At 36.9% G+C, this 23320-nt stretch overlaps 1 protein-coding gene across 1 annotated transcript in view; it reads left to right on the plus strand.

Annotated features, from left to right (window-relative positions):
• tep1 (telomerase-associated protein 1) overlaps positions 1 to 23320 on the plus strand; it is a 32337-nt gene that overhangs the window by 4862 nt on the left and 4155 nt on the right. Inside the window, exons 7-50 of the mRNA XM_079818756.1 lie at positions 619 to 690; positions 804 to 925; positions 1047 to 1204; positions 1283 to 1392; positions 1477 to 1555; positions 2153 to 2345; positions 2468 to 2687; positions 2827 to 2979; positions 3352 to 3432; positions 3538 to 3659; positions 3829 to 3906; positions 5343 to 5489; positions 7713 to 8004; positions 10002 to 10123; positions 10298 to 10411; positions 10496 to 10613; positions 11231 to 11416; positions 11542 to 11726; positions 11812 to 11953; positions 12548 to 12727; positions 12828 to 12920; positions 13023 to 13155; positions 13718 to 13877; positions 13959 to 14092; positions 15285 to 15373; positions 15476 to 15590; positions 15685 to 15729; positions 15882 to 16089; positions 16379 to 16499; positions 17751 to 17875; positions 17967 to 18066; positions 18156 to 18311; positions 18393 to 18605; positions 18701 to 18757; positions 19409 to 19550; positions 19752 to 19982; positions 20164 to 20321; positions 20406 to 20513; positions 20608 to 20712; positions 20816 to 20945; positions 21042 to 21127; positions 22681 to 22816; positions 22933 to 23063; positions 23186 to 23307. Coding sequence (XP_079674882.1) covers positions 619 to 690; positions 804 to 925; positions 1047 to 1204; positions 1283 to 1392; positions 1477 to 1555; positions 2153 to 2345; positions 2468 to 2687; positions 2827 to 2979; positions 3352 to 3432; positions 3538 to 3659; positions 3829 to 3906; positions 5343 to 5489; positions 7713 to 8004; positions 10002 to 10123; positions 10298 to 10411; positions 10496 to 10613; positions 11231 to 11416; positions 11542 to 11726; positions 11812 to 11953; positions 12548 to 12727; positions 12828 to 12920; positions 13023 to 13155; positions 13718 to 13877; positions 13959 to 14092; positions 15285 to 15373; positions 15476 to 15590; positions 15685 to 15729; positions 15882 to 16089; positions 16379 to 16499; positions 17751 to 17875; positions 17967 to 18066; positions 18156 to 18311; positions 18393 to 18605; positions 18701 to 18757; positions 19409 to 19550; positions 19752 to 19982; positions 20164 to 20321; positions 20406 to 20513; positions 20608 to 20712; positions 20816 to 20945; positions 21042 to 21127; positions 22681 to 22816; positions 22933 to 23063; positions 23186 to 23307 — 5972 coding nt within the window. The remainder of the gene's footprint in view (positions 1 to 618; positions 691 to 803; positions 926 to 1046; positions 1205 to 1282; positions 1393 to 1476; positions 1556 to 2152; positions 2346 to 2467; positions 2688 to 2826; positions 2980 to 3351; positions 3433 to 3537; positions 3660 to 3828; positions 3907 to 5342; positions 5490 to 7712; positions 8005 to 10001; positions 10124 to 10297; positions 10412 to 10495; positions 10614 to 11230; positions 11417 to 11541; positions 11727 to 11811; positions 11954 to 12547; positions 12728 to 12827; positions 12921 to 13022; positions 13156 to 13717; positions 13878 to 13958; positions 14093 to 15284; positions 15374 to 15475; positions 15591 to 15684; positions 15730 to 15881; positions 16090 to 16378; positions 16500 to 17750; positions 17876 to 17966; positions 18067 to 18155; positions 18312 to 18392; positions 18606 to 18700; positions 18758 to 19408; positions 19551 to 19751; positions 19983 to 20163; positions 20322 to 20405; positions 20514 to 20607; positions 20713 to 20815; positions 20946 to 21041; positions 21128 to 22680; positions 22817 to 22932; positions 23064 to 23185; positions 23308 to 23320) is intronic.

The following is a 23320-nucleotide window of genomic DNA, read 5'->3' on the forward strand; positions in this document are numbered from 1 at the left end:
ACAATATAGACACGTCCTCTTCCAGGCAGATTCGTACCATCTTTAGTTGATTGGAACTTCTTAATTATTGCCCTGATGGTGGAAATGGGGATTTTCAATGCTTTAGATATTTTCTTACAGCCAATTTCTCATTTGTGAAGCTCAACAATCTTTTTCTGCACATCAGAAATATATTCATTGGTTTTACTCATTGTGATGAATGATTAAGGGAATTTGACCTTTGTGTTTCCTCATATTTATACTCCTGTGAAACAAGACGTCATAGCTAGACAATTTCATATTCCTAGTCACCCTGGCTGCTAAAAAATTTAAATAAAAATGGAAATATACTTAAGAGATATTTTGCTCATTAAAAATTCTAGGGGTGCCAATAATTGTGGCCAACGTGTTTTGGAGAAAAAAAATTCTTTCATAATGTGATTTCCCCCCCCGACTTTCCATTATTTTACTTCAGTGAAAGGTTAGGTTTTTGCACATTTTTTGAATGATAGATAAAAAGGATAAACAATGCAGATTTATTTTTACAGCCATCTTTGATCATATTTACCAGGGGTACCCATAATTCTGACCACCACTGTAACTTTTAAAATGCGTTTGTTTTCTATCCTCGTCTTTCAGACAATCTCTGCTGCACAGTGGAAAACGTGGGGTGACCTCGTCAGAATGGACGACTCGATTCTCAAAAAATATGTGAGCTTTGCCATGTTGAGTTTAATTTGTTGGATGTAACATTACAAATGATTATTGCACATCAAAAGGTCTTCTGAACATCTTTTGATTCAGTTTTGTATGTTATGATTTAGTTGGAGAGCCAGAATCGTGCTACAAAGGATAAAAAACAGAGTGAATTCAACCTCAAGAAGATGATAAAGCGCCTTCACATCAAAGAATCTGCAGAATATGTCATGGCCATTCTGGGAAAGAAGTAAGTCCTTCAAACTGGCATAAATATTTTAGTCAAATTTGTTTAATGTTAGTCAACTGATTGCTCAGTCCAGTGTAATTTTCCATTAGTGACTATGTTTGTTACCTGTTTTTGCATGCAGATACCCGAGCGATCTGACGGCCTTCAATCGCAGTGGTCTTAGTGGGGTCTGGGAGAGAGAGAGAGCTGGAAAACGGATGAAACTTAAGCAACCCGACACATGGGAGCACAAACTAAGTCAGGAGGGAAACAAAGCTGCCACCTGGGAGAAACTCATCGGTGTGAATGAGGGTCCAAAATGTACTTAATTCTCTAACATCTTCTCATACTTAAGTATAAGTTTTTTTGTGATTGCAGATGGGAAGTCTCTTCCTTTTATGGCAATGCTGAGGAACCTAAAGAACATGATTTCTGTGGGCATCAGTGAGAAACACCATTCTATAATCCTTAACCGACTGACCTCGAAGGTGAGCATTTTTCATTCAGATTTACGCTTACTGGAACGCAAATAAGAAGATAAAGTCATTTACGGATTTGAATTCAACTTACAGAATGCTGTAATCCAAAGCAGACAGTTTCCCTTCCGTTTCCTGTCTGCTTATAAAGTCATTTTGGAGCTCTGTAAATTTGGTAAGTTTGTGTAGCGTCATCGGTTTCCTAATTTTTGTTTATCAGGAAAAATACACTGATTCAGAAACTGGTCCTGCTTGGCAAAAATGTTAAAACGATTACTTTGATTTAACAAGGGTATATGTAATTGATGAAAAGGGACAGTACAGACAATTGTAATGTTACAAAACTTTTCTTTTAATCTTTGTATTCATCAAAGAATGTATCATGGTTTCTACAAAAATATTAAGCAGCACAACTGTTTTCAACTTTCATAGAAAATAGGTATGTTAGACTGATTTCTGAATGATCAGAACTCATTCATCAAAGGGATAAATCACATTTAAAAAATCTTTTAGAATAGAAATCAAATAAATGCAGTTATTTTCTTTCAAATCTTAGCGAACGCAAACTTTTAAACAATAATGTACAGTTAATTCAGTAATTATCAAATATTTGTTTATGGTGTTTTAGGGATTTCTAGAGTGTTTAAATCTACAAAACATGTAGTCTTATTGGTTTTCATATACAATTTCATCAAGAATCACAATGTAATAATGTAAATGTCTTTTATAGACGTGTTCGAGGAAGTTTGAGTGACATGTTCTCCCCTTTCAGCTGGTGGGCCTGCGGTCAAGGTGCCAAGCTCCAGGGTGATGCTGCAAGACATTCTGAAGAAATTGCCAAAGAGCAAACGATTCAGCCAAACCAATTGGGACACAACAGCACGCAAGAGACTGAGAGTTACAATGCGAGTGCCCTTCGTATACCGCATATTCAACGTCAAGCGCAATCTCCTGAGAAAAGCAAAGTGTGTATTCACTATTAAAGAAACACATTACATAGCATAAGTGGCATAATATAATAAATGATTTTAGTTTGTTTCACTCCTGAACTGACGTTGTTGTTGTTTTTTGTAATGTAATTTGTTAGTCAGAGACTGTACACTCAGGAGCTTCTGAAGAAGTACTGCTGTGCTTTGGAGAAAGCTGTGCAGATCTCCTGCAAGTACAACATCCCCCCTCTCCCTGGACGCACTCTTGTGATCTGTAATGCTCAGTTTTCAGAGGAACGAGACTGGAGTGGTGCTGAGGATGTCTGCTTGCCCCCTGAAAGCACCGATAACATTGACAATGATAAACTCTCAACATCGGTAAGATATGAACATCTGTGACTGTGGATTTATATTTTTGTATTACATGTTGTATAAATGATTCCTATAGTTTGTTATGAAATTAGGTTTCTAGTCAAAATGAAACCTATTGTGAAGTATATTTCTTTTGCTTCTGCAGGAACAGGAAGCTGCACTGCTTTTATGCATGATGATTAACTACTGCAGCGAAGATTGCCAAGTCATACTGAATAGATACCAAGACTTTGAGGAGTTTAAGTTGAAGTCTGACGTCCTTCTGGATAATGTGAGACAAGCAATGAAGCAAGTGAATGTAAGAATTTCCCTTTTATTGTGTATATACCTTTAGAATCAAACAGGATTCTGCTATAAATAAAATATATGTAAAAACACTCAAACAAACGCCAAACCTAAAATGAAAACAAGACAATAATAAAACAAAAGAATAATAAAAACAATTAAAATATCAAAGTTATTTATAAAAATAAAACACTAGAATATAAAATCTTAAGATAAAAATTTGAGATTTGCTATAGATGACTTTTAACACTGTTATTAAATTATTCGTTTTTTAAATTGTAAATGCACAATTAAATATCCAATATTGAATAATAACATATTTTTGGATGGTGTCAACCTTTTTTGTGTTTTATCCTCTGTCTCTCTCTGTCCCTCTCTCTCTTAGGATAAGAATGATTGCGATGAAGAATCTGAATGCATATCTTCGTCTACATTCTTTGCTAAGCTGACTGAAGAGAAGACAAAGGTGTGAGCCCCTTTTGAATTTATGGTTATTCCAGAGTGCATTAAAAAATGTTTGCACATGGGGTTAAAATAAGTGGCATGTCTGTAAAAACCTCTCTCCCCACAGCTGGATCGTATAGTTGTGCTTGAAAGTAACTACATCAACGACGATGTGATTGCGGGTATCAATAACTATCGGCAAGATATTAACCAGGATACTGTTGTGATAGAGGTGCTGCTCGGAAAAGCGTATGTTTTGTGAAACTTATTCTATCTCCAATTTCCAAAATTGAGTCTGATATGTTACTTCTATAAGAAAAGCTGTTTATGTTTCATTAAAGAGTCTGCTGTTTGGAACATAAATGTGGCAAAAATTTGCATCGTTGCAAATAAATCTTGTATTGTCTGTTTTTAACAGGTCTTCGCAAGATGATATGAAATACAAACTGCAATCCAACACTGTACAACTTCGGGGGTTTAGCGAGCAGATCCTAAAGTAAGATCTTTAACTGATTCCTATGTTGTACTCAATATATATTCTCTTTTGTGAATTTATTTAAATTTACGATGATTTTCTTTAAAACAACAACAACAAAAACGTGCAATTGTCAGTAAGAGCTAGTGTTGGATCTACCAAATATTAACAATATACAGTATGTTCAAAAGTTTGGGGTTGGTAAGATTGGTAAGAGCCATGGGTGTGTTTTGGGTGTAACGTGCAATAAACCAATCAGAGTCTCATCTCCCATTCCCTTTAAAAGCCACTTGCGCTTGCACCATGGCGGATTCGCTATTTACATGGCGAAATATAGACACCCGCAACCTGAACCAGTTTAAATACATGTGTGTATTGCCACGATTGGTTAAATAAGTATCCAATTTCATTCGGCAAATAGGTCATTCTGATACATGCAATGACTATCCATTATGACATCTAGGCATTTTTATCTTTATGTACACAATAATAATCCTTTACATTGTAATGCTTGTATTTTTTATATTTGACATGTTTGTGTGCTGCTGCGCCTGTGTGTGTAATAAGCAGAGTGTACGCGCGATGTAGACCCTTTGTAAACTGGCCTTACTTTTCCTCTTCGTCTTCCAAAATAACAAAGTGAATATAAAAAGAAAATGAGATAAATTAAATAACATAATTAGATAGCAAAATACTTCATATGCTCCAAGATCTTTTGACATATTTTTTTAACATAATTGAACATGATCCATGTGTTTAAGAATCAGAACAACTTTCGTTTGAGCTTCACAAGTTTTATCATAGCCTGGAGTAGAGATCCAGGAGCTCTCAACTCGTTCGCGATTAAAAACAGAAATGAGCTCTCCGTCGAGTGCCAGCGGCGTCCTCATAAAGACCACACCACGACTGAACAGCCAATGACCGTTGTACACTCCATCATCGGACAATGAAAGACTGAACAAGAAAGAAAAGGGAAAGAGAAAAAGAACACTGCGCAACAACACAAATAAGTGCAGGTCGCAACACAATCTTGATCAGTTTAATGCATCCTTGCTAAATAAGCCTTCATTTCTTTTTTAAAAAAAAACCTCACTGACCCCAAACTTTTGAGCTTTTGAATATTACAATGATGTTAATATGTTTTTGTTCATTTGTTTCTCAAAGAGTGTGTAATTATTTTTAAACTTAAATTGCAAAAACAGATTAGAGTAAGTAAGTTCAGTTAAATTCAAGTCATGTTCACACAAATTTTCATAAAAGCCCCCATCTCACATTTTGCATATAATAAGAAATTATAAACATTGTTCCTTGTGTTTGATTTCTAAACAAAAATGTATTTTATTTTTTTGCATCAAACATTCTACAACTTTACATTCTACTCTTGAATCTTTTATGTGAGATAATGGCGATAATGGAGTTGTTTCAGATGTTCATTCAGAACTTTTCTGTGACTGTAGGTTTGTCTCCGAGAGAGGCTCCTCAAGGATGCTGCAGCACGTGGAGCACATGGACAGAGTCTATAACATCCCTCCACCACAGGGGCGTAAAACTGAACCCGAGAGAGCTGCTGAAATCATCCCACTTCCAGCGACACCAAAGTTCAGGTATGACCATAAAAATATCCATATGTTACTTGTATTAAACAAAATGTGTGTCAATCACTTTAACCCCTAGGAGTCTGAGCTGTTTTGGGGTCCTTTAGAAGTTTTGACATGCTCTGACATTTGTGCATTTTTCAGTTGTTTAAAAAAACATATTAATGGCAAAAGTGTATTTACACTGTATTCAGCACAAACTGGGCTACCATAAAATGTGAGCAACATGTATGTACATGCTTGTATTTTTGAGAGAATAATGTTTATGCATCATTTTTGAAAAAACAAAAACAGATTTTTTTTTAAATTAAGGCTTCAAAACACACAATAAATATGTGTTCACGAGGCCTTTGATTATTGGGTGTTTTTGTTTAGAGTTTTTGCTTTACACTGATGTGAGAATCATTGAGCCTACTCATTCACATAAAACAATATATTCATTTACATTTTGTAAAACACTTTTTCTTTACTCAGGCCTTATGCGAGTAGGTGTGAACGAACCATGAATAATAATGTGATCACTCCTGAGAAACAAAGACCTGCATAATAATGAGCTGCATATTAAATGAGCTTTAGGTAGGCCTACTAGATTTTAGGTTTAGTACAGTAACAGTAAAAAAAAAAAAAGTTTTCTGGGGGGAAAATCAAAATGTTTTTTGCTTAAACTTTTTACTTAAAGCAAGCTAAATTACCTGCCAAAAAAGAAACAAGATTTCATAAAATATTTGGGATTATGCAATGCAATTATGATTTCAAATAGTATCTGGTGACTTTAGGTTGATTGGGACACTTTTTCCCATTCATTTCAATAACAAATATTTTCTGAATCATTTGTAAACGATCAAATACACAAAATACTCAAATATCATTTCGAGCTTCAGTCAGAAACACGTGAAATGCATGAGCCAGCGCTAAGGCTATTGTCTGCTATATTGGTATCAAATATACTAATATATGTATTATGCCAGTCTGTTATATTTTATCAAATATATTAAAAACGTTGATTAAAATTAAGATACAATTTATACAAAACAAAATTCAGTTTAAAGAAAGCAATTCACTTTCTAAAAAAAAAAAAAAAAAAAAAAACATAGGGTATAATATTTAAACATCAATATGAAGCAAAATTTGTTTTAAAAACATTGATTAAAATTAAGATACAATTTATTCTAAACGAAATTCACTGTAAAAAAGGCAATTAATACTCGAATATCATTTCCATCTTAAGTTCATTTATGAGACGCTTGCAATGCAGCGCTAAGGCTATTGTCTGTTATATTGACTTCTAATAAAATAAGAAAGCAACTATATTAAAAACATTGATTAAAATGAAGATATAATTTATACAAAACGAAAACAGGCCAAATAAATCTTGTCTAAACAGTCTTGCGTCATGTTGCATCAGGATTTATATTTAAACAGTCTTTTTGCGTTTAATATTCACAGATGCTAGCTGAGCCTTTTAAACTTAGCCTACCTTACAATGAGCTCTGAATCAGCTTTCCGTGAGGAGAATTATTCCAGGATTATTACTCAAAGCGATGTATCTGAACCATAGCTTCACTAGTTGTGTTTGCGTGAGCTGATGTGTGTGTGGGCGTTGACGCATGGATTGCCTGTATTTCAATCTGAATGAGCACACGGTCCGTGGGCGTGGTAATGAGTTAATTGATATCTCCCACTTTTCACACAGATTACATAAACACAGAATATTTGTTTTCATTTTGATTTACATGATTTAAAACCTGACATTTCAACGTTTCTTTAGACATTTGTCTCATGTTTGTGTGTCAAGTTCTCACTAAGCTAGAGGTCATTTTCTGAAGGGAATCAGAATAGACATCATTGAGAGAGAGGCTGAAGATTGCGAATCATGTTTGTTTCCCTTATTTTGCAAAAAGCACAACAATTTGTTCTTATTGTGACTGTACACAAAAAAATAGAAACTTAACAGATTATAATGATGTATAACACTTGCCTGAATGATAAAAAACGACAGAGTTATTTGAGTCTCTTTGGCACTGATAAGAAAAAAAGCAAGCCAATCACGCCGGCGCTACGGCCGACTCGAGAGGGTTAAGTCTAAGTTGGGTGGTTGTGGTCCAGAATAGATTTCATTGTAGACCACGCTAGATTTAAGTTAATTGGATAAATAATTAACTAAATAAATAATAAAATACAAAAAAAGTGTCCTTGTCAATTCCTTTTTTTCTTTCTTTTCTCTCTTCATAGATGGAAAGGTGTGCGAGTGTTCATCTCTTCTACGTTCAGGGACATGCATTCCGAGAGGGATGTTCTTGTGCGTAGTGTGTTTCCAGAGCTCAGAAGGCGGGCAGCAGCACACTATCTCTACCTGCAGGAAGTGGAGCTGCGCTGGGGCGTTACGGAGGAGGAGTCTAACCGTGCTGTGGAGCTCTGTCTATCAGAGGTCTGCCGCAGCCAGCTGCTGCTGGGAATTCTGGGGGAGAGATATGGCCTAGTGCCACCTCGCCCCACCCTATCTGAACTTCCTCAATACAGCTGGGTAATAATTTCATTTATTTGTCTGATAGATACTTTTATCAAATGTGTGATACAGGTGATTAGTTATGTACACTCTTAGAAGTGCAGCACAACTTCAAGTTTAAAGGTGCAGTAAGCGATTTCTGAGAAACGCTGTTGAAAGTGGATTGGACCAGAGGTGGACAGTAATTAAGTATTTTTACCTTCTACTCAAGTACATTTTTCAAGTATATGCATAAGTGTTTTTTTGTGTGTTATTTTTGTTTTTACCTTTAATACTTAATTACATTAAAAATGTAGTACTTTCTTACTTACGTACTCAAGTAAAACTTTGAATTACTTTTACTTGAGTAAAAGTAAGAAATACTATATTTTTTATGTAAATAAGTATTAAATGATATTCAATATGAAACACAGTGCAGTAAAAGTACAATATTATGTTTTGGAATGTTGTGAAGTAAACGTTTCCCAAAGAAGAACACTGATAAACTACATATACTTGAAAAATAAAATTACTTGGAAAGCAAAAATACTTCACTACTGTCCGCCTCTGGATTGGACCGAGCATCACAACACACTTGTAGCCAATCAGCAGTAGGGGGCGTGTACACTCATGATGGGGGAGGAGAGAGAGTGAGCAAGAGGGAGATTTAAAGAAAGACTATAGAATGGCTGAGAGACGTTACATAAGAGAAAAGTTCAGAGGAATATCACTGAAAAAAAAGGGTTATGATCTGGCTAGAGCTTTAGGACCCGTGTTAATATTAGAAAAGTTTTACAGCACTGGAGAGACCTAAGTGGGAAGGCGTGAAAACGGACTGCGAGGTTGCATTGTTCCTGCTTCATATGTGCATAACATTTCTATATTTCACAGAACCAAGATATGCTGTTGTTGTAATTTTATCTATAGTAACAGGACAGGTTTTTTTTTAGTATCATTGTTTGTCTGGCGCTGGTGTGCTGCTGGGGACTAACAACAAACTCTTGCTTGTTTATATACTCCTGTGTACTGCATGCTCATATTCCTTGTCATTCGTTCATCATCTTCACTTTATTTTTCATGAAGATTTATTTAGCTTTGCTTTAGCTATGAATCCACTCTTGCATTGTGTTTGTGCATTTTGGGGGCAAAGCAATGAAGGGAGAGGTGGGTTTGATTGGGTTGATTTCAAATATCAACTGTTTCTCAGAAATCACTTACTGGACCTTTAATATTCACCTTTTATATTAGAGTTGGAGTTGACCAGAAATGTATGATAAGAAAGGTGAAAAGTAAAGATTTCTATTTCTATTAACTTTCTATTCATCAAATTGTGAAAAAAAAATTAAGCGACAGCTTGGTCAGAAGTTTCAAGTAAGGGTTAAGTTTCAGTTATAGCCTTGACCTTCATGTTCAGATTCAGTCTTTTAGAAGCATTAAAATGACAAGGGATGCACAATGTATTAGTGTTATATCAGCTGATATATCAATTTCTTTTTAATTGCTAATCGATATTGGATGTTTAATTGTCATTTCACCAATTTTTTTAATTCATATTACTTTTGCCGTAATCTAACGCTCACTTAAAGTAAACCTTTAAAAACATTTTAAAAACAAAATCTTTAAAAAACAAAATAATTTACTAACACTCAATGTAATATTTAGCAAATCTCAAAATGAATATTAATTTGTTACTGTACATTATAATGATGTGATGCCTATTGCCTACATTCACTTGTAGTTTTAAAAATGTTTTTAGTTTTTTATATTTAACTTTTAATTTTAAATGTATTTTAACAAAATAGTATAGAAAAAAATTTATTTAGACAAATCATAGAATTTTTAAATCACCATTTATCGGTTATCAGCCAAACGTTATTACCTTTAACATTATTGGTATCAACCAGAATTTGAACTAGATTGAATTAGATCATCCCTTAATTACTAATATGTAGCCAAAGCAATATAACACAACTGTATACTGGTTTGGCTCCTTGTCCTAAAGTTTCATGAATTGCTTTCATGCTTCACTCTGCCAGCTGAACTCTGCGGCTGATGGGTTATCTATTACTGAAATGGAGATTCGACAGTTTCAAGCGCTGTATCCAGACTCTGCCCAGAGCCGCATGTTCTTCTGCTTTAGATCACCCCATCTCACCAGGTATACAGTCATCTATCATTTGTCAGCGGATTAATTTTGTTTCTTGTTTTGATGTATGGTAATGAAATGCAGCTGTAATTCTTTTGTCCTTTATTTCAAGCTAATGTGTATGAGGCTCTGTGATTTGAGTATAGTATGTCATATCATCTACATTTTGTGTGTTATTTTGTTAAGTTCAGTGCCAGTGGCATGGAGAACAGACTTTGTGGCAGAATCCAAAGAAGCTGAAGCTAAAATGAACAGCCTGAAAACATGGATCCAGAACAACGAGTTTAAAGTGACAGAAAAGTGAGTTCTGTACATTTGTTTTGCCATGCACAGTGATGAATGACACCGTATTTATTCTTTGTGCCCTGCTTCATATTCTCCTAGTTATCCCTGTGAATGGGGTGGGGTGGTGGATGGAAAGCCCCATGTGAAAGGACTGGAGGACTTTGGGAGGGCAGTACTGGAGGATATCTGGGAAGCTGTACAGCAGCTCTTTGTGGAGGTCAGTTTTCATATGTTCCAATTTATAGTTTCACAGTTTGAAAAATAAATCGAAAGATAAATCAATTAAACAATGAGTAAGGATGATGTGGATAAATATGAATATGTCTGTACAGATATGTCTGCAATTTGATCATTAAAAAAATAAATTGAAAATAAATTTTAATTCAGTACTCGCTTATATTTAGTATTCTACTCAATATTATATAAAGATTGGGATATTCTGCAGTCTACATATTGGGGTTTTCTGCATTATTTGCTAATGAATAGGATTGTCCAAATTTGTTAGCCTTTAGGTCCCGATTAGGTCCCACCTTCATTGATAATAGTGGATCATAGCACCAATCACTTCATAGTCACCATTATCATTTATCATATTTCTATAATATCAATTTGGTCAATTATATTTTCTATTTGATTATTTATCGATGTTTTATTACATTATTTTTGTATTATCAAATTGTTCTATATTTTAACCTCATGGTTACACATTTCATAATTTGTTTTTGTTTTTTTCAAATGTCTTGACGTATGGGCCCTCATACGCCCCAGTGATTATTTTACATTTATTAATTAGCGGAGTGATTTTTTGAATTTTTTCCTCTCCTTTTTTTGTAGGAGACAGATGAAGATTTAACCTCAGAGATTAAAGAACAGGAAGTCCATCAGGATTCCCAACAGCGGCAGTTTCACGGCAGGGCAAAGCTTATTTCTATGGCAACAGAAAAGGTTCAAGAATGTCAGCAAAAAGGAGGAATTCTGATGGTTGAGGGAAAACCTGGAGAGGGCAAAACTGTGTTCATGGTAACTGTACATTTGTACAAATAACCATCTGTATCTTCATGTATTAATGCCCAATGTATGATGAGTTACTAGCAGTACAAATTAAGTTCTTCTGAATATCTCTCTGTCTCTTCTGTTTTATTAAGGCTGCCCTGGCCCAGGCACTCAAAACCTCTGTCAAAAACAAGAAAGCCCCTCTTTGTGATGTCATATCCTACTCCACAGATGCTAGCCAGTCAGCTTGCAGTGTTGAGCAGCTTCTTCGCTGCCTTGTTCTGTGGCTGAGGAAAAGAAAAGATGATGAGGAGTTGCCTCCAAATACATCTTATAAGTAATGAAGGATCTGACGTAACATGCATTGTCATATGCGAACACAAGCAAACTCATTTCATAATTATTCTCTTGCTGCATTACAGAGACTTGTTGTCTGAGTTCCACTTGAACTTGAAGGACCTGAACAAAGAGAAGCCACTGGCCTTGCTTGTTGATGGGGCGGACCGTGTCCATGACGGTCGGGGTCAAAGGGTGTCAGAATGGATACCACAGCACGTCCCTAAGGTGTGAGAGAGAAACGTGCACACTTAAAGGGGTAGTTCACCCAAAAAGACTTTTGTTCATCTTAAAAACACAAGTGAAGATATTTTTAATGAAATCGGAGAGATTTCTGTCCCTCCACTGAAAGTCTATTCACCCAATACTCCGATGCTTTAAAACATTCGTAAAGAGATCATATAAAAGAAGTCCATATGAATCGAGCAGTTTAATCCAAATCTTCAAAAGAAACACAATTGCTTTATATGATGAACATTTTATTTAGGCTTTTATTCACATATAAACATTGATCAGCGGATGTACATAGAGCACTCAAATATGATAAACGGAAGCTCAAGCACGCTTGCCAGTCAATGTTTCTATGTGAATAAACTTTCAAATAGACTTTCAGTGGAGGGAGAGAAATCACTCAGATTTCATTAAAAATCTCTTTATTTGTGTTTTGAAGATGAACAAAAGTCTTATGGGTTTGGAACGACATGAAGGTGAGCAAATGATAACCGAATTTTTGTTTTTTGGGGAATTAAACCTTTAAATAAGTGTAGTTAAAAATTATGGAAGCTTCTCATCAGCCAGTTCCTGTGTTCACTGTCCTCTCAGGGTGTCTGTTTGGTCCTGAGTGTTACTTCAGAATCATCCCTACAAAACACTATTAGCAAAAGGAAAGCTGCCGTGCCATTTCCACTGGGGCAATTATCTTTACCTGACAAGAAGGAGATTGTGCAGAAGCAGCTTGTTGGGTTTGGAAAGAAACTGAGCGATTCTGCTTTCAATAACCAGGTGAACTTTCCTTCTGCTTTCTTGCTGCTGGAGTACTATAAGAAAAAATTGAGAGCTGTTTTTGCATGGCTAGTTTATTTATTGTTGTGTTCCCCTGTAGCTTCAGACACTGCTGATGAAGAAAGGCTCTGCGAGTCCATTCTACCTCCATTTGGCCTGTGAGGAGCTCAGGAGTTATGCCTCCTTTGAGAAGGTAAATTATTGTTCAATCCCTTTTATAGTGATCCACATAAAGTTTTTTAGCTTTATAAATGTAAAGTTGAACATAATGTTGATGATGAAATTTGTCATTTAGATGAAGGACAGCCTCCAGTCTCTTCCTCAGTCCCTTGGTGAGCTGGTGCAACACAGTCTGCTGAGGATGGAGACTCAATATTGCAGAGCAGGACTGGGATGGGCATTAGCCACTCTTGCCATCAGCTCCACCGGTACAAGACATATATTTATTGCTGACTTAGTGCAGTGCACTTCTGCAAGAACTGTTTTAATATAATCCTGTTTAACAGGATTATAATTAATTATTTAAGGTTGTCTCTACAGGGGACAAGCCCAAATTAAATTGTCCAGCCCTTCTCTCTTAAAAGGGTTAACATGGTAGATTAGTATCAAATATTAATATGGCACTGAATGATTCACACATCATGGTATTTGCATGGTACATATCTAGAAAGCATGATATTATCATGTCCAAAAATTCTACTTGTTTTGCTTATTTTTTCTGTTGCCCAAAGATCTGTTGCCCAATTGACGTCTTAAAGCACAAATTAAACATGAATCTGTTTTTAAAAAAAGTTTACTTGGTTGCACCTGGGGACATTTTAGAGGTTCTGTTAAATATAAAAAATTATGATAAAGCTTAATTATAAATTGTATCCCATATTAAGATCTTATATAGTTTTTATTGAATAATTGAATGATTTAAATAACATTTTCGTTTTTATGATGTATTGAAAATAATTATTTCTCATCACCATTCTGTTTCTTCCACAGGGCTGCGCGAGTGTGATCTTTACACTATACTGAACATGTGCAATGATTTAAACTCCAGAGGTGGACCGGTGTCATGGCAGGAAATTCTCCATATAGCAAGGCATCCACAGAGCCGTGTTCCCATGGCAATATTCTCTCAGCTGGCACAAACTTTGCACAGGTACAGCACGGTGAAATATGTGGACATAAATATTAGCTTCAGTTTTTGACAATTAATACTTTATTCTTATTGGACCGCCAGTGTAATTGGACAGTCTCACGTTCAGGGGTCAGATGACCTCCTGATTTTGACCCATCCAGAGGTGAGGTCAGCCTTTGAACATCTGTACCTGTCTACTGAGGAGAGTAGAACCAGAAGTCATTTGATAATTTCAGGTAAAACTATTTTAAAGCTACACTGTGTGATATTTTCCCCCATCTAGCGGTGAAAAGTTATGTGACCATCCAGTGAATATTAGTTTCTGTTCCTCTCAATTCCGATTTCGTTTTAACTCCTACGGTGGCCGATTTAGTCCAAGATTAACATGGCTTCCAGTTCGACCTCGTCCACATTCGACACGGTGCCATCGAGTGTTAAAACGCGAAAGGCGAAGCTTGAATTTACGGGTATGTCCCTCTTTGGCTAATGTACTTTCAAGATGGAGGAGCAACATGGCGACCCGCATTAGAACCCTTACCCGTATGTATTTTTAATGGCATATTATAAACTTACGAGAATACTTTATTACTTGAAAGAAGTAAATATACATTAATGAGCACATATATTTTTGAAAGAACTAAGTGTTTTTAGCTAAGAATAAACTAAAAAAGTTACACAGTGTAGCTTTAAAGAAATGAATACTTTTATGCAGCAAGGATGCATTAAATTAAAGTGACAGTAAAGACTTTTATATTGTTACAGAAGATTTCTTCTTTAAAATAAATGCTGTTCTTTTGAACTTTGTATTCATCAAAGAGTCCTGAAAAAAAGGATCAGGGTTTCCACAAAAATATTAAGCAGCACAACTGTTTTCAACTTTGGCAATTATAAGAAATCTTAATTAAGTACCAAAACAGCATATTAGAATAATTTCTGAAGGATCATGTGACACTGAAGACTGTAGTAATGGCCATCAGAGGAGTAAATTACATTAGCAGCTTTTCCACCATTGGGCCGAACTGTAACTGTAAAGCATGGTAGAGAACGTTCCAGTTATATTTCCACTTGAGCTTGGTTTTTCTTTGTAGCTGGCCAAGCATGATATTTGAGCGAAGTTAACACAAGTTAATAATAAAATTAGAAGTAATATCTGATCATCCTTCATGATGCATTTGTATTACATTCCAAAGAGCTCTGTTGTCAACCCCACAGTGGAAAATTAAACCACATAGGCACAGAATGGAACGGTTAAGCAATGAGAACGGCTATTTTAAAATGTATTAAAATAGAAAAAAAAGAAAATTTCACAATATTATTGTTTTACTGTATTTTTGATCAAATAAATACAGCCTTGGTGAGCATAAGAGACTTTATAGACTACATTAGTGTATGTGTTTTTATATATTTATTTCTACTTTTTCTTCCCAGCTCACCTTTGGGTACGGTCAAATCCACAGGGGAAGGACACATTTCTTCACTCTGACGCTGATATTCTGTCTCATCTCCCTGCCCACCTGGTCAGTGTTCCCCTACTCTCTTCTTCAACCATTCAGCTTCAGTGACCAATGTGAGGTTATAAACTCATAAGAGATGTCTATTATCTCTCTCTCTCTGATCAGATGGGCAGTAATCAGTGGGAGCCTTTGTGTTTTCTGCTATCGAGTTACTACTTCCTCTATGCTAATGTGCGGCATGGACTTCTTCACCAACTTCTGGAGACCTACATTTTGTTCGGTAAAGCATCGGATGTTTTGCAGTACTTTATTTTTCTTTTTTCTGTTTAGCTCACAGGTTCTCATATTGATTGTTTTTCATTGTATCCATTTAGCCCAAAAATATGGGACGAATCAGATGCAATCCAAAAAATCAACAGGTATTTTTCTTTTATATTATTGTATGTTTATGAAAACCCAACTACTCTGACATTAAAAAGGACTCAAAATAGATTAATGATCTTAATATGTACTGGAACTACAAATTACAGTTTTTGCAGTAAACCTATACCAAATTCATGTGCTTTTTCAGATAACCTGAAGAATTTTGAAGACTGTCTCAGTTTTCTGAAGCGCCACAGCCTTCTCCTCTCTCAATGGCCTGCTCTCTTTGTACAAACAGCTCTTAATGAATCATGTGACAGCTCTGCACATTTGTGGGCTGAAAGCATATCAAAAAATGGCGGGGTGCATGCTGTAAAATGGCTAAACTTCACAGATGCAGCACAAAAAGAAGTCAGGTACTTATATTGTGTCTGATTAATAGCATATTATTCTCAGATTCAGAGTTTAACCATTCAGTTATAAGTCTAAATGAATGCTGGCTGATCTATAAAAACACAGTTATATACTTATACATCCTTTAATTTGTTTTAAATCCTAAAATCTAGTTTTATTAAGGTTTAGAATTTAGAAGTAGAATTAGATTTAATTTAATAATGTGGTTTCAGAATTACTGTACACTACTATGTGCAAAAGTTGTTTATCTAGATTTTTCTATGCATGTTCATGTTGTTTTTTTCTGCTCAGTGAACTGGTTTCCACCTTCCACTCTGAGCCAAGTTGTGTGGTGGTGAGTCCTGATGGAAAACTTGTAGCAGTTGGAACTGTAGAGGGAACAATTCACTTTCTGCATACAGAGACTGGACAGGTAACAGTTGTAAACATAGATAAACATACACCGATCAAGCATAACATTACGGCCACTGACAGGTGAAGTGAATAACACTGATTCATCACGGCACCTGTTAGTGGGTGGGATATATTAGGCAGCAAGTGAACATTTTGTCCTCAAAGTTGATGTGTTAGAAGCAGGAAAAATGGGCAAAAGTAAGGATTTGTGGGAGTTGGACATGGGCCAAATTGTGATGGCTAGACGACTGGGACAGATCATCTCCAATGTTGCAGCTCTTGTGGGGAGTTCCCAGTCTGTAGTGGTCAGTATATATCAAAAGTGTTCCAAGGAAGGAACAGTGGTGAACCGGCGACAGGGCCATGCGGCCAAGGCTCATTAATGCACGTGGGGAGCGAAGGCTGGCCCGTGTGGTCCGATCAAACTGACGAGATACTGTAGCTCAAATTGCTCAAGAAGTTAATGCTGGTTCTGATAAAAAAGGTGTCAGGATACACAGTGCATCGCAGTTTGTTGCGCATGAGGCACCAGTCAGGGTGCCCATGCTGACCCCTGTCCACTGCCGAATGCACCAACAGTAGGCTTGTGAGCATCAGAACTGGACCACAGGGCAATGGAAGAATATGGCCTGGTCTGATGAATCACGTTTTCTTTTACATCATTCTTTTACATGCGTGTGTGTTACTTACCTGGGGAACACATAGCACCAGGATGCACTATGGGAAGAAGGCAAGCCGACTGAAGCAGTGTGTTGATGTTACTTTGACACATACCACCTACCTAATTATTGTTGCAGACCATGTACACCCTTTCACGGAAATGGTATTCCCTGGTGGCTGTGGCCTCTTTCAGCAGGATAATGCGCCCTGCCACAAAGCAAAAATGGAATGGTTTGAGGAGCACAACGAGTTTGAGGTGTTGAGGTGTTGACTTGGCCTCCAAATTCCCCAGATCTCAATCCAGTCGAGCATCTGTGGGATGTGCTGAACAAACAAGTCCGATCCATGTAGGCCCCACTTCGCAACTTACAGGACATAAAGTATCTGCTGCTAACATCTTGGTGCCAGATACCACAGCACACCTTCAGGGGTCTAGTGGAGTCCATGTCTTGACAGGTCAGGGCTGTTTTGGCAGCAAAAGGAGGACCCACCCAATATTAGGTCATAATGTTATGCCTGATCGGTGTATATCTACTATGATTTTGGCCATTTTTAGGATAATTCAGTGAACATCGTAATTGGCTTTTTTGACATAATTTTTTAAAAACAGGAATTGAAGTCATTGACGAGCAGTGGTGATGGCATCTCTGGATGTATCTTCCTTGGGGTGGAGCTTCTGGCAACAACCTCGTTTGATGGGCAGGTGGAGGTGTGGGATGTTGCGAGTGGTTGCAGGTAATGGTTTTCTATCTCAAATGTACAATTTACTTAGCAAAAAAATGAACCAAAGATGACAAACCTGTGCAAAATGTTCTGTCACTTTAAGAACTGCCCACATGAATGCCCACTCCAACAAGATCACAGGATGTGATGTCAGTCCAGACAGAAAACTCTTTGCCACAGTTTCATTAGACTTAAAGTTGAAGGTAAAACCAAGGAAAAATCATTTTGTATCTGAACTAGGTGTGATGTTGTACTGTACTGACATATTCATCATTTATTTGGCCGTACTCAGGTGTGGTCAGCACAGAAGAGCACAGAGGTGGCCTCTCTCATGAATCCCTCCCCCCTGAACTGTGTGAACTTTGACCTTGAGGGCCAGCTCTTGGCAGTGGGCTGCTGGGATGGAGCTGTTCGTTTGTGGAACTGGCTTGAACAGAAAAACATTACGGTGAGGAAAGACCCCAAAGATATGTAACTATGCCTGATATACTAAAGCTTAATTTCCCTCCTAACGGTTTCTCTTTTTCAGACTCTGTTAGGTCATCAGAGTTCAGTGCGGAGTCTGTCTTTCTCTCCCTGCTCCTCCATATTGTGCTCAGGCTGTCTGTCAGGAGAAGTGCGGCTCTGGTCAGTGACAGCAGCTGCTTGTGTGGGCAGTTATCATGCCCACCGTGGCTGCACGCAGTCACTAAACTTCCTGCAGGGAGGAAACCTTTTACTGAGCGCTGGACATGACAGTGTGGTGAGGACTATGATCTTACAGTCTTCATTTTCAATTGTTCGATTTTTTTGGACTCTAAAGGCATCCTAAAACACTATGTCTCTTTTGTTGTATAGATTAATGTGTGGTCTGGTGGTCTTGGGCGATCTGTCACTGTACTGGGAGAGAAAAAGGTACTTTTTAATGTTTTTTAAATTAGAATTGCTACTTATAAGCATTATAAGCAGTATAAATAGTTTAATAAGTATTAAATTCAACAATGAATTCAGCCTGAACTGCTTGAAGTACAGATTCCAAGGTGTGCTATCTGTTTTTTGTAAACTTGTATACTTGAATATGTTTAAATGATATTTAGGCCTATTAATATAACTTTTTAATTTAGTGGGAATGTATTATTTTAATTTATGGGCCTAAATGAAGATAATTAAAATATTAAATCACACTTTTTTTCTTTTTTTTGTTGTTGTTGCAAATAGCAATAAATGGGATCAAATTAATAATCATGTCATGTAATTGGATTATATTTTCTACTTATAATATCTATCTCAAAAATGCATCACACATCTAATAAAACCAACGATAAAACTCTTTACACTTTAAGACTGTCACACTATATTGATTCTCACGCACAGCCAAAGCAGCACTGGTGTGTTTCATATATGCTGAACCAGATCTTAAGCTTTCCTGAAACATCAACACTATTCTTTTGCCACCTTAGAAGCATGGATATTTCCTTCAGGAAATGCAAATGTAATTTTTTGGTATTGAGTCCCTATAAGGATTAATTATGATTAATCCCATTATTAATTAATCATCATTTGCAGGTACCAGTGTTGCAGCAACAACAAAAGCGCACCAGACATGGAAATGAAGATGAAGCTAATGCTCTGTGTGTGGCTGTGGCCAGTGGGTACGCCGCTGTGGGTTACCATGGAGATGGTATCAAAATGTTCAATTTGAAGTCAGGTACATAAATATTTGCATCCAGCATATACAAATGTGCTCATCCAGAAATACTCACATTCTCAAAATGCTTCTCAATCTTACTTGTTCTCAAAAGCCATAACATGAACAGAATAAAGTGCAAAAAACTATCCACTTAAAAATGATGGCGAGGACTGTGAGTAACCAGAAGTATAACCTATTTCAAAATGCTTTGTGCTGCAGGAGAGAAGGTCTGGGCCAGTGAGAAGCTGCAGGTGTCCATGCTCTGCCTCATGTGGATGGAGGGAGGGGGAAGAGAGCTGCTGCTGTCTGGGGGCATGGACCACCATCTCAGAGTCTGGGAAAAGAAAGGAGAAAATTCGGAAAGCCTTGTTTCGATAGGATCTTTTGGTGTGCAAAAAGGAGCTATTCTCGCCTTGGCTCAAAACTCCACTTGTGTGGCATCTGCATCTGGTCAGTGAACACAAAACATTTTGTCGATTGATTTAGGTCCATATTGGATATTACATTTTTGCAAACTTGTTTCAACCTATTTTTACATTCAAACGACCTTTCCCATCATCTAACACTCACTTAAAGTTCATCTTTAAAAGCACTTATAATTTAATAACACTAATATGTCATTTTGTTTTAGAGGACTTCACTATTGCTCTGTGGTTGAAGAGTAAATTGACTTCTAAGCCCTGGATCGACCCTAAGGTGATGTGTATTCTGAGAGGTCACAATGGAGGCGTCACATGCCTTGCCTTCAGTCCTAATGGGAAAGAGTTGCTGTCAGGAGGGAAAGATCAGGTACTTGGTCCACTCCACATCTGTCACTGGAAAAAATACACAATATCTCTCTCACTCAATTTTTATCATAATCTCTTCCGATAGGCTTTGATGATATGGAACGTAAACTCCTCCCCTCCAGTTCTTTCCCAGTCTTTTCCCCATTGCCATGGAGACTGGATTACGGGATGTGCCTGGACATCATCTGCTGTGGTAAGAGAGCCATTTGCAAAGTGCAGTAGTTCATTTTAATAACATCTTATTCTGTGTGTCTGTAACCAAATGCAAAACCTCTCTCACACCTCAGCTTAGCTGCTCCAGTGACTGTAAGGTGAGGATGTGGAATATCCAGACAGGAAGTTTGCTGAGAGAGATCCTGTCTAGTTCATCTTTGAGCACATTGTGCTGTTGGGTAAGGCAGTTGCACCTTAAAGCAAGGTCAAAGTGGACCACATGCCACAATGTCATACAAAAAGTGGAACTGTTGATATTTATGTGTGTTTTAATGTCTATAGGAGGATCATGTAATGGCAGGGACTACAGATGGACTGCTGATGGTTTGGAAGTGGGAATCAGGTATGCAAGTCACCAGGATCCAGGCCCACAAGTCTCGTCTCCATCACTGCACCGTTGTCTCTCAACCAGGTACAGTGACTAAAAAACAAATATACACACAAACAGCAGATTGATAGCCAAATAGTCTATCTTGCTCACATAGCAAAAAAATTTTTTTGCATACAGACCTGGGAGAGAATTTAAAATCAGAAGACTTATTGGTAGCTTCAGCATCAGAAGATGGTACTGTCAAACTCTGGCATCCACTGCAGGTAACCAACTCTCACTTCTGTATCTTTTTCATTAATCATTTAAATAAAATGAATTGCAAATCAGATATTTTAAATAATTCCCAGAGATTAATTCTGTGGATGCATACTATATCGATACCATATTGTTGATACTGGATATTGAATTATAAAGGGTCCCCTAATTTTACCTATATTTAGATGATCTTTGCAGCCATTAAAATAAAATAAAAATTAAATGTATTTATTATAAATTAAAAATTTAAACAAAATAAATAGCTATTTTCATAATGTACATTTTATAATGTTGCGATTCCTAAATTCACTTCTAGTTTTTAAAACAACTGGTTTGAGTTTAGTGGTTTATTTTATTTTACTTTATTTTAATAAGATGGTATACAATTTTAAAATATTGGCCATTTGTTGTTATTGGCCATAAAATTTAAATATCTCCATCAGCCAGATTTTTAATATCAGTGCATTGCTAATTGTAAGGTGGAAAATAATCAAAGATATTTGAAATAGAACAAAATCATCTGCTTTACTGTTAGACCAAGATATTTTAAATTGACTCAACCCCCTTCCCCCCTTAACGCCATCAGAAGGGCCATTTGGGATTTCTAAGGACAAAAGAATGGCTGGCTGGCCAAATGCTTTTCACACCTTTGGTACAGTGGGAGAAGTTTCGTCTGTTTGGTTACTTTCAAACGTCTCACGGTTTGGTCTGATTGGTCAGTTTTGAAAGAGTCATATTTGAGTTTGGTGAAATCAGGGAAGAGGATAAAAGAAGATCCGAACTGTAGCTCGGCCTCTTTTGATTCTCTGCTCTCTCTAGAGAGAGCTGCTCTTTGGCTCTCTCTCTCTCTCTCTCTCTCTCTCTCTCTCTCTCTCTCTCTCTCTCTCTCTCTCTCTCTCTCTCTCTCTCTCTCTCTCTCTCTCTCTCTTTCTCTCTCTCTCTCTCTCTCTCTCTCTCTCTCTCTCTCTCTCTCTCTCTCTCTCTCTCTCTCTCTCTCTCTCTCTCTCTCTCTCTCTCTCTCTCTCTCTCTCTCTCTCTCTCTCTCACAGATAACATTCTAGGCAGAGGCCTACTGAGTATAATTAAGGGTTTAAGTTTACATATTTTAAGTGTAACCACAATTAGAATGTGTGTTTCCTTTTAAAAGAGATGTAGGTCTATTATGTAATTGACATTTTACATTTACTTGATTGTTAATAAATTGTTACATTTTTTATCCTTTCTGAATTAATCTGTAATTATTAACCATCTCCAATACAGAACGGTATAATTGCAACAAAGGGTTAAAACGGAATGATTAAATGTATGATTAACTATCAAAAATAAATGACCAAACCACCAGTTGGGATTCTCTTCTAAATTCGACAACTTTAATAAATGGAGTCAGATAAAGAATATTATAATTATATTCAGAAAGGATAAAAAATGTAACAATTTATTAACATTTTTCCAGCTGAAACACTGAACGCGCATGCAGCCTTCACCGCGGTTCGCTACCGATCCTTGGAGCGAATTCATGCGGTCTTACACTAATTTATTCACAAAAATTCTGTTTTCATAGGTACATCATCATAATACTCTGCATGGTCACAGTGCAGAAATCCAAGCTTTAGTGTGCAAAGAGGCCGGACTGCCGGAGTTTCTCACTGTCTCTATGGATCGCTCCCTCAGGTCATGGAGTGTCACCACAGCAATGGGTATGGCAAAATGGTCATTCTTAATTAACTCAGCTAAACTGTCACATAAATCCACAGATTAGCATTAGATCAGCATTAATAACATAACACATTTTTATATATACAATCATCCACAGAAGCTCCTCCTTGCCAGAAGGGCAGTGTCAGAGCTGTGTGTTTCCTTGATACTGATGAACACATGGTGTGTGGTTATGACACAGGCAGATTGGAGATATGGCATCAGAATTCAATGGTTTACTGGAAGAAGGTAATCGTCGGTTGGGAGTTTATTAATTGTTGATCAGTTGGCAAAATATAGTGTGAGGGCTCTTTACCTTCTTTCAGTTGGAAATGTCTGAATGAACAGCTCTCTGTGTGTTGCACTAAAAGGTCAGTGATGGCAGCATATGTGCAGTCACCGGTATGCCAGACGATCAGCTAGCAGTGGGTTGCAGCGACCGCTCTGTATTGGTCTGGAAACTGGAGAAGGACACCAAGAATTGCATTGTGAGGTATCAACTTTTA

This window comes from Gobio gobio (assembly GCF_949357685.1).
Source record: "Gobio gobio genome assembly, chromosome: 6".
Classification (NCBI taxonomy): Eukaryota; Metazoa; Chordata; class Actinopteri; order Cypriniformes; family Gobionidae; genus Gobio; species Gobio gobio.